The sequence below is a fragment of the Labrus mixtus genome, chromosome 15 (assembly GCF_963584025.1).
Source record: "Labrus mixtus chromosome 15, fLabMix1.1, whole genome shotgun sequence".
In the NCBI taxonomy this organism is placed as follows: Eukaryota; Metazoa; Chordata; class Actinopteri; order Labriformes; family Labridae; genus Labrus; species Labrus mixtus.
Genome location: NC_083626.1, coordinates 20861459 through 20875297, shown reverse-complemented (window position 1 = coordinate 20875297; position 13839 = coordinate 20861459). Strand labels below are relative to the sequence as shown.

General features: G+C 54.4%; 2 protein-coding genes across 2 annotated transcripts in view; both read left to right on the top strand.

Annotated features, from left to right (window-relative positions):
- Nucleotides 1–6078, top strand: part of LOC132989567 (mucin-5AC-like) — a gene marked incomplete at its 5' end in the record, with an annotated part of 55301 nt that extends 49223 nt beyond the window's left edge. Inside the window, 2 exons of the mRNA XM_061057262.1 lie at nt 5480–5769; nt 6048–6078. Coding sequence (XP_060913245.1) covers nt 5480–5769; nt 6048–6078 — 321 coding nt within the window. The remainder of the gene's footprint in view (nt 1–5479; nt 5770–6047) is intronic.
- Nucleotides 6079–11215: 5137 nt separating this feature from the next.
- On the top strand, nt 11216–13708 carry LOC132989566 (mucin-5AC-like; the record flags this gene model as incomplete). The annotated part of the gene is made up of 2 exons (XM_061057261.1): nt 11216–11782; nt 13037–13708. Coding segments are annotated over 2 exons (1239 nt in total), but the record flags the coding sequence as incomplete, so codon positions are not given.
- Nucleotides 13709–13839: the final 131 nt, after the last annotated feature.

Sequence of the window (13839 nt, the reverse complement as noted above, 5' to 3'; positions counted from 1 at the left end):
CACAGTTGCAACAACAGCTGCCCCTACTACAACAGCTGCCGCTACAACAACCACAGCTGCCGCTACAACAACCACAGCTGCCTCAACAACAACCACAGCTGCCCCTACTACAACAACATCTGCCGCTACAACAACCACAGCTGCCCCAACTACAACAGCTGCCCCTACTACAACCACAGCTGCCACAACAACAACCACAGCTGCCCCTACTACAACCACAGCTGCCACAACAACCACATCTGCTCCTACTACAACAGCTGCCCCTACTACAACCACAGCTGCCACAACAACCACATCTGCCCCTACTACAACCACAGCTGCCCCAACAATCACAGCTGCCCCAACAACAACCACATCTGCCCCTACTACAACAGCTGCCGCTACAACAACAGCTACCCCAACAAAAAACACAGCTGCCGCTACAACAACCACATCTGCCCCTACAACAACCACAGCTGCCCAAACAACCACATCTGCCCCTAGTACAACAACCACAGCTGCCCCAACAACAACCACAGCTGCCCCTCCTACAACTACAGCTGCCCCAACAACAACCACAGCTGCCATAACCACAACCACAGCTTCCCCAACAACAACCACAGCTGCCCCAAAAACAACCACAGCTGCCCCAACAACAACAGCTGCCCCTACAACAACCACAGCTGCCCCAACTACAACAGCTGCCCCAACAACAACCACAGCTGCCCCAACAACAACCACATTTGCCCCTACTACAACAACATCTGCCGCTACAACAACCACAGCTGCCCCAACTACAACAGCTGCCCCTACTACAACCACAGCTGCCACAACAGCTACCCCTACTGCAACAGCTGCCGCTACAACAACCACAGCTGCCCCAACAACAACCACAGCTGCCGCTAAAACAACCACGGCTGCCCCAACACCCACAGTTGCCACAACAACAACCACAGCTGCCCCTACTACAACCACAGCTGCCACAACAACCACATCTGGCCCTACTATAACAACATCTGCCGCTACAACAACCACAGCTGCCCCAACTACAACAGCTGCCCCTACAACAATTAGAGCTGCCCCAACAACTACCACAGAGACCCCAACAACAACCACAGCTAGAGCTACAACAACCACAGCTGCCACTGCTACAACCACAGCTGCCCCAACAACAACCACAGCTGCCCAAACAACAACCACAGTTGCCGCTACAACAACAACAGCTGCCCCAACAACAACCTCAGCTGCCCCAACAACAACCACAGCTGCCGCTACAACAACCACAGCTGCCGCTACAACAACCACAGCTGCCCCAACTCCAACAGCTGCCCCAAAAACCACATCTGCCCCAACTACAACCACAGCTGCCCCAACTACAACCACAGCTGCCGCAACAACAACCACAGCTGCCCCTACTACAACCACAGCTGCCCCAACTCCAACAGCTGCCCCAACAACAACCACAGCCGCCCCAACTACAACCACAGCTGCCCCAACTACAACCACAGCTGCCCCCACAACAACCACAGCTGCCGCAACAACAACCACAGCTGCCCCTACTACAACCACAGCTAACCCAACAACAACCACAGCTGCAGCTACGACAACCACAGCTGCCCCTACAACAACAGCTGCCCCTCCGACAACCACAGCTGTCCCTACTACAATCACAGCTGCCACAACTACAACAACAGCTGCCGCTACAACAACCACATCTGTCCCTACAACAACCACAGCTGCCCCAATAACAACAGCTGCCCCTACTACAACCACAGCTGCCACAACAACCACATCTGGCCCTACTACAACATCTGCCGCTACAACAACCACAGCTGACCCAACTACAACAGCTGTCCCTACTACAATCACAGCTGCAACAACAACAACCACATTTGCCCCTACTACAACAACATCTGTCCCTACAACAACCACAGCTGCCCCAATAACAACAGCTGCCCCTACTACAACCACAGCTGCCACAACAGCTGCCCCTACTGCAACAGCTGCCGCTACAACAACCACAGCCGCCCCAACAACAACCACAGCTGCCGCTAAAACAACCACGGCTGCCCCAACAACCACAGCTGCCCCAACAACAACCACATCTGCCCCAACTACAACAGCTGCCTCTACAACAATTACAGTTGCCACAACAACAACCACAGCTGCCCCTTCTACAACCACAGCTGCCACAACAACCACATCTGGCCCTACTACAACAAAATCTGCCGCTACAACAACCACAGCTGCCCCAACTACAACAGCTGCCCCTACAACAATTAGAGCTGCCCCAACAACTACCACAGAGACCCCAACAACAACCACAGCTAGAGCTACAACAACCACAGCTGCCACTGCTACAACCACAGCTGCCCCAACAACAACCACAGCTGCCCAAACAACAACCACAGTTGCCGCTACAACAACAACAGCTGCCCCAACAACAACCTCAGCTGCCCCAACAACAACCACAGCTGCCGCTACAACAACCACAGCTGCCGCTACAACAACCACAGCTGCCCCAACTCCAACAGCTGCCCCAACAACCACATCTGCCCCAACTACAACCACAGCTGCCCCAACTACAACCACAGCTGCCCCAACTACAACCACAGCTGCCGCAACAACAACCAAAGCTGCCCCTACTACAACCACAGCTGCCCCAACTCCAACAGCTGCCCCAACAACAACCACAGCCGCCCCAACTACAACCACAGCTGCCCCCACAACAACCACAGCTGCCGCAACAACAACCACAGCTGCCCCTACTACAACCACAGCTGCCACAACAGCTGCCCCTACTGCAACAGCTGCCGCTACAACAACCACAGCCGCCCCAACAACAACCACAGCTGCCGCTAAAACAACCACGGCTGCCCCAACAACCACAGCTGCCCCAACAACAACCACATCTGCCCCAACTACAACAGCTGCCTCTACAACAATTACAGTTGCCACAACAACAACCACAGCTGCCCCTTCTACAACCACAGCTGCCACAACAACCACATCTGGCCCTACTACAACAACATCTGCCGCTACAACAACCACAGCTGCCCCAACTCCAACAGCTGCCCCAACAACAACCACAGCTGCCCCAACTACAACCACAACTGCCCCCACAACAACCACAGCTGCCGCAACAACAACCACAGATGCCCCTACTACAACCACAGCTAACCCAACAACAAAAACAGCTGCAGCTACAACAACCACAGCTGCCCCTACTGCAACAGCTGCCGCTACAACAACCACAGCCGCCCCAACAACAACCACAGCTGCCCCTACAACAACCACAGCTGCCCCAACTCCAACAGCTGCCCCAACAACAACCACAGCTGCCCCAACTACAACCACAGCTGCCCCAACTACAACCACAGCTGCCCCCACAACAACCACAGCTGCCGCAACAACAACCACAGCTACCCCTACTACAACCACAGCTAACCCAACAACAACCACAGCTGCCCCTACTACAACCACAGCTGCCACAACAACCACATCTGCTCCTACTACAACAGCTGCCCCTACTACAACCACAGCTGCCACAACAACAACCACATCTGCCCCTACTACAACCACAGCTGCCCCAACAACCACAGCTGCCCCAACAACAACCACATCTGCCCCTACTACAACAGCTGCCGCTACTACAACCACAGCTGCCCCAACTACAACAGCTGCCCCTACTACAACCACAGCTGCCACAACAACAACCACAGCTGCCCCTACTACAACCACAGCTGCCACAACAACCACATCTGCCCCTACTACAACAGCTGCCCCTACAACAATAACAGCTGCCCCAACAAAAACCACAGCTGCCGCTACAACAACCACATCTGCCCCGACTAGAACCACAGCTGCCCCAACAACAACCACAGCTGCCCCAACAACAACCACAGCTGCAGCTACAACAACTACAGCTGCCCCTACTACAACCACAGCTGCCACAACAGCTGCCGCTACAACAACCACAGCTGCCCCGACAACAACCACAGCTGCCTCAACAACAACCACATCTGCCCCTACTACAACAACATCTGCCCCAACAACAACCACAGATGCCCCTACTACAACCACAGCTGCCACAACAACAGCTGCCCCTCCGACAACCACAGCTGTCCCTACTACAATCACAGCTGCCACAACTACAACAACAGCTGCCGCTACAACAACCACAGCTGCCCCAACAACAACCACAGCTGCCGCTACAACAACCACATCTGCCCCTACTACAACCACAGCTGCCCCAACAACCACAGCTGCCCCAACAACAACCACATCTGCCCCAACAACAACCACATCTGCCCCTACTACAACAGCTGCCGCTACAACAACCACAGCTGCCCCAACAAAAAACACAGCTGCCGCTACAACAACCACATCTGCCCCTACAACAACCACAGCTGCCCCAACAACCACAGCTGCCCCAACAACAACCACAGCTGCCCCAACAACCACAGCTGCCCCAACAACAACCACATCTGCCCCTAGTACAATAACCACAGCTGCCCCAACAACAACCACAGCTGCCCCTCCTACAACTACAGCTGCCCCAACAACCACAGCAGCCATAACCACAACCACAGCTTCCCCAACAACAACCACAGCTGCCCCAAAAACAACCACAGCTGCCCCAACAACAACCACGTCTGCCCCTACTACAACAGCTGTCCCTAACACAACCAAAGCTTCCCCAACTACAACAGCTGCCCCTACAACAACCACAGCTGCCCCAACAAAAACCACAGCTGCAGCTACAACAACCACATCTGCCCCTACTAGAACCACAGCTGCCCCAACAACAACCACAACTGTCCCTACAACAACCACACCTTCCCCAACTACAACAGCTGCCCCTACAACAACCACAGCTGCCCCAACAAAAACCACAGCTGCCGCTACAACAACCACAGTTGCCCCTACAACAACCACAGCTGCCCCAACAACCAGAGCTGCCCCAACAACAACCACATCTGCCCCTAGTACAACAACCACAGCTGCCCCAACTACAACCACAGCTGCCGCTACAACAACCACAGCTGCCCCTACAACAACCACAGCTGCCCCTCCTACAACTACAGCTGCCCCAACAACCACAGCTGCCCTAACCACAACCACAGCTGCCCCAACAACAACCACAGCTGCCCCAAAAACAACCACAGCTGCCCCCACTACAACCACAGCTGCCCCAACAACAACAGCTGTCCCTACTACGACCACAGTTGCAACAACAGCTGCCCCTACTACAACAGCTGCCGCTACAACAACCACAGCTGCCGCTACAACAACCACAGCTGCCTCAACAACAACCACAGCTGCCCCTACTACAACAACATCTGCCGCTACAACAACCACAGCTGCCCCAACTACAACAGCTGCCCCTACTACAACCACAGCTGCCACAACAACAACCACAGCTGCCCCTACTACAACCACAGCTGCCACAACAACCACATCTGCTCCTACTACAACAGCTGCCCCTACTACAACCACAGCTGCCACAACAACCACATCTGCCCCTACTACAACCACAGCTGCCCCAACAATCACAGCTGCCCCAACAACAACCACATCTGCCCCTACTACAACAGCTGCCGCTACAACAACAGCTACCCCAACAAAAAACACAGCTGCCGCTACAACAACCACATCTGCCCCTACAACAACCACAGCTGCCCAAACAACCACATCTGCCCCTAGTACAACAACCACAGCTGCCCCAACAACAACCACAGCTGCCCCTCCTACAACTACAGCTGCCCCAACAACAACCACAGCTGCCATAACCACAACCACAGCTTCCCCAACAACAACCACAGCTGCCCCAAAAACAACCACAGCTGCCCCAACAACAACAGCTGCCCCTACAACAACCACAGCTGCCCCAACAAAAACCACAGCTGCAGCTACAACAACCACATCTGCCCCTACTACAACCACAGCTGCCCCAACAACAACCACAGCTGTCCCTACAACAACCACACCTTCCCCAACTACAACAGCTGTCCCTACAACAACCACAGCTTCCTCAACTACAACAGCTGCCCCTACAACAACCACAGCTGCCCCAACAAAAACCATATCTGCCCCTAGTACAACAACCACAGCTGCCCCAACAACAACCACAGCTGCCCCAACAACAACCACAGCTGCCCCTACAACAACCACAGCTGCCCCTCCTACAACTACAGCTGCCCCAACAACCACAGCTGCCCTAACCACAACCACAGCTGCCCCAACAACAACCACAGCTGCCCCAAAAACAACCACAGCTGCCCCCACTACAACCACAGCTGCCCCAACAACAACAGCTGCCCCTACTACGACCACAGTTGCAACAACAACAGCTGCCCCTACTACAACAGCTGCCGCTACAACAACCACAGCTGCCCAAACAACCACATCTGCCCCTAGTACAACAACCACAGCTGCCCCAACAACAACCACAGCTGCCCTTCCTACAACTACAGCTGCCCCAACAACAACCACAGCTGCCATAACCACAACCACAGCTTCCCCAACAACAACCACAGCTGCCCCAAAAACAACCACAGCTGCCCCAACAACAACCACGTCTGCCCCTACTACAAAAGCTGTCCCTAAAACAACCACAGCTTCCCCAACTACAACAGCTGCCCCTACAACAACCACAGCTGCCCCAACAAAAACCACAGCTGCAGCTACAACAACCACATCTGCCCCTACTACAACCACAGCTGCCCCAACAACAACCACAGCTGTCCCTACAACAACCACACCTTCCCCAACTACAACAGCTGTCCCTACAACAACCACAGCTTCCTCAACTACAACAGCTGCCCCCACAACAACCACAGCTGCCCCAAAAACAACCACAGCTGCCCCCACTACAACCACAGCTGCCCCAACAACAACAGCTGCCCCTACTACGACCACAGTTGCAACAACAACAGCTGCCCCTACTACAACAGCTGCCGCTACAACAACCACAGCTGCCCCGCCAACAACCACAGCTGCCTCAACAACAACCACAGCTGCCCCTACTACAACAACATCTGCCACAACAACAACCACAGCTGCACCTACTACAACCACAGCTGCCACAACATCCACATCTGCTCCTACTACAACAGCTGCCCCTACTACAAGCACAGCTGCCACAACAACCACATCTGCCCCTACTACAACCACAGCTGCCCCAACAACCACAGCTGCCCCAACAACAACCACATCTGCGCCTACTACAACAACATTTGCCGCTACTACAACCACAGCTGCCCCAACTACAACAGCTGCCCCTACTACAACCACAGCTGCCCCTACAACAACCACAGCTGCCCCAACAACCACAGCTGCCCCAACAACAACCACATCTGCCCCTACTACAACAACATCTGCCGCAACAAAAACCACAGCTGCCGCTACAACAACCACATCTGCCCATACTACAACCACAGCTGCCCCAACAACAACCACAGCTGCCCCAACAACAACCACAGCTGCCCCTACTACAACCACAGCTGCCACAACAACAGCTGCCCCTACTACAACAGCTGCCGCTACAACAACCACAGCTGCCTCGACAACAACCACAGCTGCCTCAACAACAACCACATCTGCCCCTACTACAACATCTGCCCCAACAACAATCACAGATGCCCCTACTACAACCACAGCTGCCACAACAGCTGCCCCTCCGACAACCACAGCTGTCCCTACTACAATCACAGCTGCCACAACTACAACAGCTGCCGCTACAACCACAGCTGCCCCAACAACAACCACAGCTGCCGCTACAACAACCACATCTGCCCCTACTACAACCACAGCTGCCCCAACAACCACAGCTGCCCCAACAACAACCACATCTGCCCCAACAACAACCACATCTGCCCCTACTACAACAGCTGCCGCTACAACAACCACAGCTGCCCCAACAAAAAACATAGCTGCCGCTACAACAACCACAGCTGCCCCTACAACAACCACAGCTGCCCCAACAAAAACCACAGCTGCCGCTACAACAACCACATCTGCCCCTACAACAACCACAGCTGCCCCAACAACCACAGCTGCCCCAACAACAACCACATCTGCCCCTAGTACAACAACCACAGCTGCCCCAACAACCACAGCTGCCGCTACAACAACCACAGCTGCCCCTACAACAACCACAGCTGCCCCTCCTACAACTACAGCTGCCCCAACAACAACCACAGCTGCCCTAACCACAACCACAGCTGCCCCAACAACAACCACAGCTGCCCCAAAAACAACCACAGCTGCCCCCACTACAACCACAGCTGTCCCTACAACAACCACAGCTTCCCCAACTACAACAGCTGTCCCTACAACAACCACAGCTTCCCCAACTACAACAGCTGCCCCTACAACAACCACATATGCCCCAACAAAAAACACAGCTGCCGCTACAACAACCACATCTGCCCCTACTACAACCACAGCTGCCCCAACAACAACCACAGCTGTCCCTACAACAACCACAGCTTCCCCAACTACAACAGCTTCCCCAACTACAACAGCTGCCCCTACAACAACCACAGCTGCCCCAACAAAAACCACAGCTGCCGCTACAACAACCACATCTGCCCCTACTACAACCACAGCTGCCCCAACAACAACCACAGCTGCCCCAACAACAACCACAGCTGCAGCTACAACAACCACAGCTGCCCCTACAACAACAGCTGCCACAACTACAACAGCTACCGCTACAACAACCACATCTGCCCCTACTACAACCACAGCTGCCCCAACAACCACAGCTGCCCCAACAACCACATCTGCCCCTACTACAACATCTGCCGCTACAACAACCACAGCTGCCCCAACTAAAACAGCTGCCTCTACTACAACCACAGGTGCCACAACAACAACCACAGCTGCCCCTACTACAACCACAGCTGCCACAACAACAGCTGCCCCTACTACAACAGCTGCCGCTACAACAACCACAGCTGCCTCGACAACAACCACAGCTGCCTCAACAACAACCACATCTGCCCCTACTACAACATCTGCCCCAACAACAATCACAGATGCCCCTACTACAACCACAGCTGCCACAACAGCTGCCCCTCCGACAACCACAGCTGTCCCTACTACAATCACAGCTGCCACAACTACAACAGCTGCCGCTACAACCACAGCTGCCCCAACAACAACCACAGCTGCCGCTACAACAACCACATCTGCCCCTACTACAACCACAGCTGCCCCAACAACCACAGCTGCCCCAACAACAACCACATCTGCCCCAACAACAACCACATCTGCCCCTACTACAACAGCTGCCGCTACAACAACCACAGCTGCCCCAACAAAAAACATAGCTGCCGCTACAACAACCACAGCTGCCCCTACAACAACCACAGCTGCCCCAACAAAAACCACAGCTGCCGCTACAACAACCACATCTGCCCCTACAACAACCACAGCTGCCCCAACAACCACAGCTGCCCCAACAACAACCACATCTGCCCCTAGTACAACAACCACAGCTGCCCCAACAACCACAGCTGCCGCTACAACAACCACAGCTGCCCCTACAACAACCACAGCTGCCCCTCCTACAACTACAGCTGCCCCAACAACAACCACAGCTGCCCTAACCACAACCACAGCTGCCCCAACAACAACCACAGCTGCCCCAAAAACAACCACAGCTGCCCCCACTACAACCACAGCTGTCCCTACAACAACCACAGCTTCCCCAACTACAACAGCTGTCCCTACAACAACCACAGCTTCCCCAACTACAACAGCTGCCCCTACAACAACCACATATGCCCCAACAAAAAACACAGCTGCCGCTACAACAACCACATCTGCCCCTACTACAACCACAGCTGCCCCAACAACAACCACAGCTGTCCCTACAACAACCACAGCTTCCCCAACTACAACAGCTTCCCCAACTACAACAGCTGCCCCTACAACAACCACAGCTGCCCCAACAAAAACCACAGCTGCCGCTACAACAACCACATCTGCCCCTACTACAACCACAGCTGCCCCAACAACAACCACAGCTGCCCCAACAACAACCACAGCTGCAGCTACAACAACCACAGCTGCCCCTACAACAACAGCTGCCACAACTACAACAGCTACCGCTACAACAACCACATCTGCCCCTACTACAACCACAGCTGCCCCAACAACAACCACATCTGCCCCTACTACAACATCTGCCGCTACAACAACCACAGCTGCCCCAACTAAAACAGCTGCCTCTACTACAACCACAGGTGCCACAACAACAACCACAGCTGCCCCTACTACAACCACAGCTGCCACAACAACCACATCTGACCCTACTACAACCACAGCTGCCCCAACAACAAACACAGCTGTCCCTACAACAACCACACCTTCCCCAACTACAACAGCTGTCCCTACAACAACCACAGCTTCCCCAACTACAACAGCTGCCCCTACAACAACCACAGCTGCCCCAACAAAAACCACAGCTGCCGCTACAACAACCACATCTGCCCCTACAACAACCACAGCTGCCCCAACAACCACAGCTGCCCCAACAACAACCACATCTGCCCCTAGTACAACAACCACAGCTGCCCCAACAACAACCACAGCTGCCCCTACAACAACCACAGCTGTCCCTCCTACAACTACAGCTGCCCCAACAACAACCACAGCTGTCCCTCCTACAACCACAGCTGCCCTAACCACAACCACAGCTGCCCCAACAACAACCACAGCTGCCCCAAAAACAACCACAGCTGTCCCTATAACAACCACAGCTTCCCCAACTACAACAGCTGCCCCTACAACAACCACAGCTTCCCCAACTACAACAGCTGCCCCTACAACAACCACAGCTGCCCCAACAAAAACCACAGCTGCCGCTACAACAACCACATCTGCCCCTACTACAACCACAGCTGCCCCAACAACAACCACAGCTGTCCCTACAACAACCACAGCTTCCCCAACTACAACAGCTGTCCCTACAACAACCACAGCTTCCCCAACTACAACGGCTGCCCCTACAACAACCACAGCTGCCCCAACAAAAACCACAGCTGCCGCTACAACAACCACATCTGCCCCTACTACAACCACAGCTGACCCAACAACAACCACAGCTGCAGCTACAACAACCACAGCTACCCCTACAACAACAGCTGCCCCTACTACAACCACAGCTGCCGCTACAACAACCACATCTGCCCCTACAACAACCACAGCTGCCCCAACAACCACAGCTGCCCCAACAACAACCACATCTGCCCCTACTACAACAACATCTGCCGCTACAACAACCACAGCTGCCCCAACTACAACAGCTGCCCCTACTACAACCACAGCTGCCACAACAACAACCACAGCTGCCACAACAACAACCACAGCTGCCCCTACTACAACCACAGCTGCCACAACAACCACATCTGACCCTACTACAACAGCTGCCCCTACTACAACCACAGCTGCCACAACAACAACCACAGCTGTCCCTACTACAACCACAGCTGCCCCAACAACAACCACAGCTGCCCCAACAACCACAGCTGCCCCAACAACAACCACATCTGCCCCTACTACAACAGCTGCCGCTACAACAACCACAGCTGCCGCTACAACAACCACAGCTGCCCCAACAAAAAACACAGCTGCCGCTACAACAACCACATCTGCCCCAACAACCACAGCTGCCCCAATAACAACCACATCTGCCCCTACTACAACCACAGCTGCCCCAACAACAACCACAGCTGTCCCTACAACAACCACAGCTTCCCCAACTACAACAGCTGTCCCTACAACAACCACAGCTTCCCCAACTACAACAGCTGCCCCTACAACAACCACAGCTGCCCCAACAAAAACCACAGCTGCCGCTACAACAACCACATCTGCCCCTACTACAACCACAGCTGCCCCAACAACAACCACAGCTGCCCCAACAACAACCACAGCTGCAGCTACAACAACCACAGCTGCCCCTACAACAACAGCTGCCACAACTACAACAGCTACCGCTACAACAACCACATCTGCCCCTCCTACAACCACAGCTGCCCCAACAACCACAGCTGCCCCAACAACAACCACATCTGCCCCGACTACAACAACATCTGCCGCTACAACAACCACAGCTGCCCCAACTACAACAGCTGCCTCTACTACAACCACAGGTGCCACAACAACAACCACAGCTGCCCCTACTACAACCACAGCTGCCACAACAACCACATCTGCCCCTACTACAACAGCTGCCCCAACAACAACCACAGCTGCTGCTACAACAACCACATCTGTCCCTACAACAACCACAGCTGCCCCTCCTACAACTACAGCTGCCCCAACAACAACCACAGCTGCCATAACCACAACCACAGCTTCCCCAACAACCACAGCTGCCCCAAAAACAACCACAGCTGCCCCAACAACAACCACGTCTGCCCCTACTACAACAGCTGTCCCTACAACAACCACAGCTTCCCCAACTACAACAGCTGCCCCTACAACAACCACAGCTGCCCCAACAAAAACCACAGCTGCAGCCACAACAACCACATCTGCCCCTACTACAACCACAGCTGCCCCAACAACAAACACAGCTGTCCCTACAACAACCACACCTTCCCCAACTACAACAGCTGTCCCTACAACAACCACAGCTTCCCCAACTACAACAGCTGCCCCTACAACAACCACAGCTGCCCCAACAAAAACCACAGCTGCTGCTACAACAACCACATCTGCCCCTACAACAACCACAGCTGCCCCAACAACCACAGCTGCCCCAACAACAACCACATCTGCCCCTAGTACAACAACCACAGCTGCCCCAACAACAACCACAGCTGCCCCTACAACAACCACAGCTGTCCCTCCTACAACTACAGCTGCCCCAACAACAACCACAGCTGTCCCTCCTACAACCACAGCTGCCCTAACCACAACCACAGCTGCCCCAACAACAACCACAGCTGCCCCAAAAACAACCACAGCTGCCCCAAAAACAACCACAGCTGTCCCTACAACAACCACAGCTTCCCCAACTACAACAGCTGTCCCTACAACAACCACAGCTTCCCCAACTACAACAGCTGCCCCTACAACAACCACAGCTGCCCCAACAAAAACCACAGCTGCCGCTACAACAACCACATCTGCCCCTACTACAACCACAGCTGCCCCAACAACAACCACAGCTGTCCCTACAACAACCACAGCTTCCCCAACTACAACAGCTGTCCCTACAACAACCACAGCTTCCCCAACTACAACGGCTGCCCCTACAACAACCACAGCTGCCCCAACAAAAACCACAGCTGCCGCTACAACAACCACATCTGCCCCTACTACAACCACAGCTGCCCCAACAACAACCACAGCTGCCCCAACAACAACCACAGCTGCAGCTACAACAACCACAGCTACCCCTACAACAACAGCTGCCCCTACTACAACCACAGCTGCCGCTACAACAACCACATCTGCCCCTACAACAACCACAGCTGCCCCAACAACCACAGCTGCCCCAACAACAACCACATCTGCCCCTACTACAACAACATCTGCCGCTACAACAACCACAGCTGCCCCAACTACAACAGCTGCCCCTACTACAACCACAGCTGCCACAACAACAACCACAGCTGCCCCTACTACAACCACAGCTGCCACAACAACCACATCTGACCCTACTACAACAGCTGCCCCTACTACAACCACAGCTGCCACAACAACAACCACAGCTGTCCCTACTACAACCACAGCTGCCCCAACAACAACCACAGCTGCCCCAACAACAACCACATCTGCCCCTACTACAACAGCTGCCGCTACAACAACCACAGCTGCCGCCACAACAACCACAGC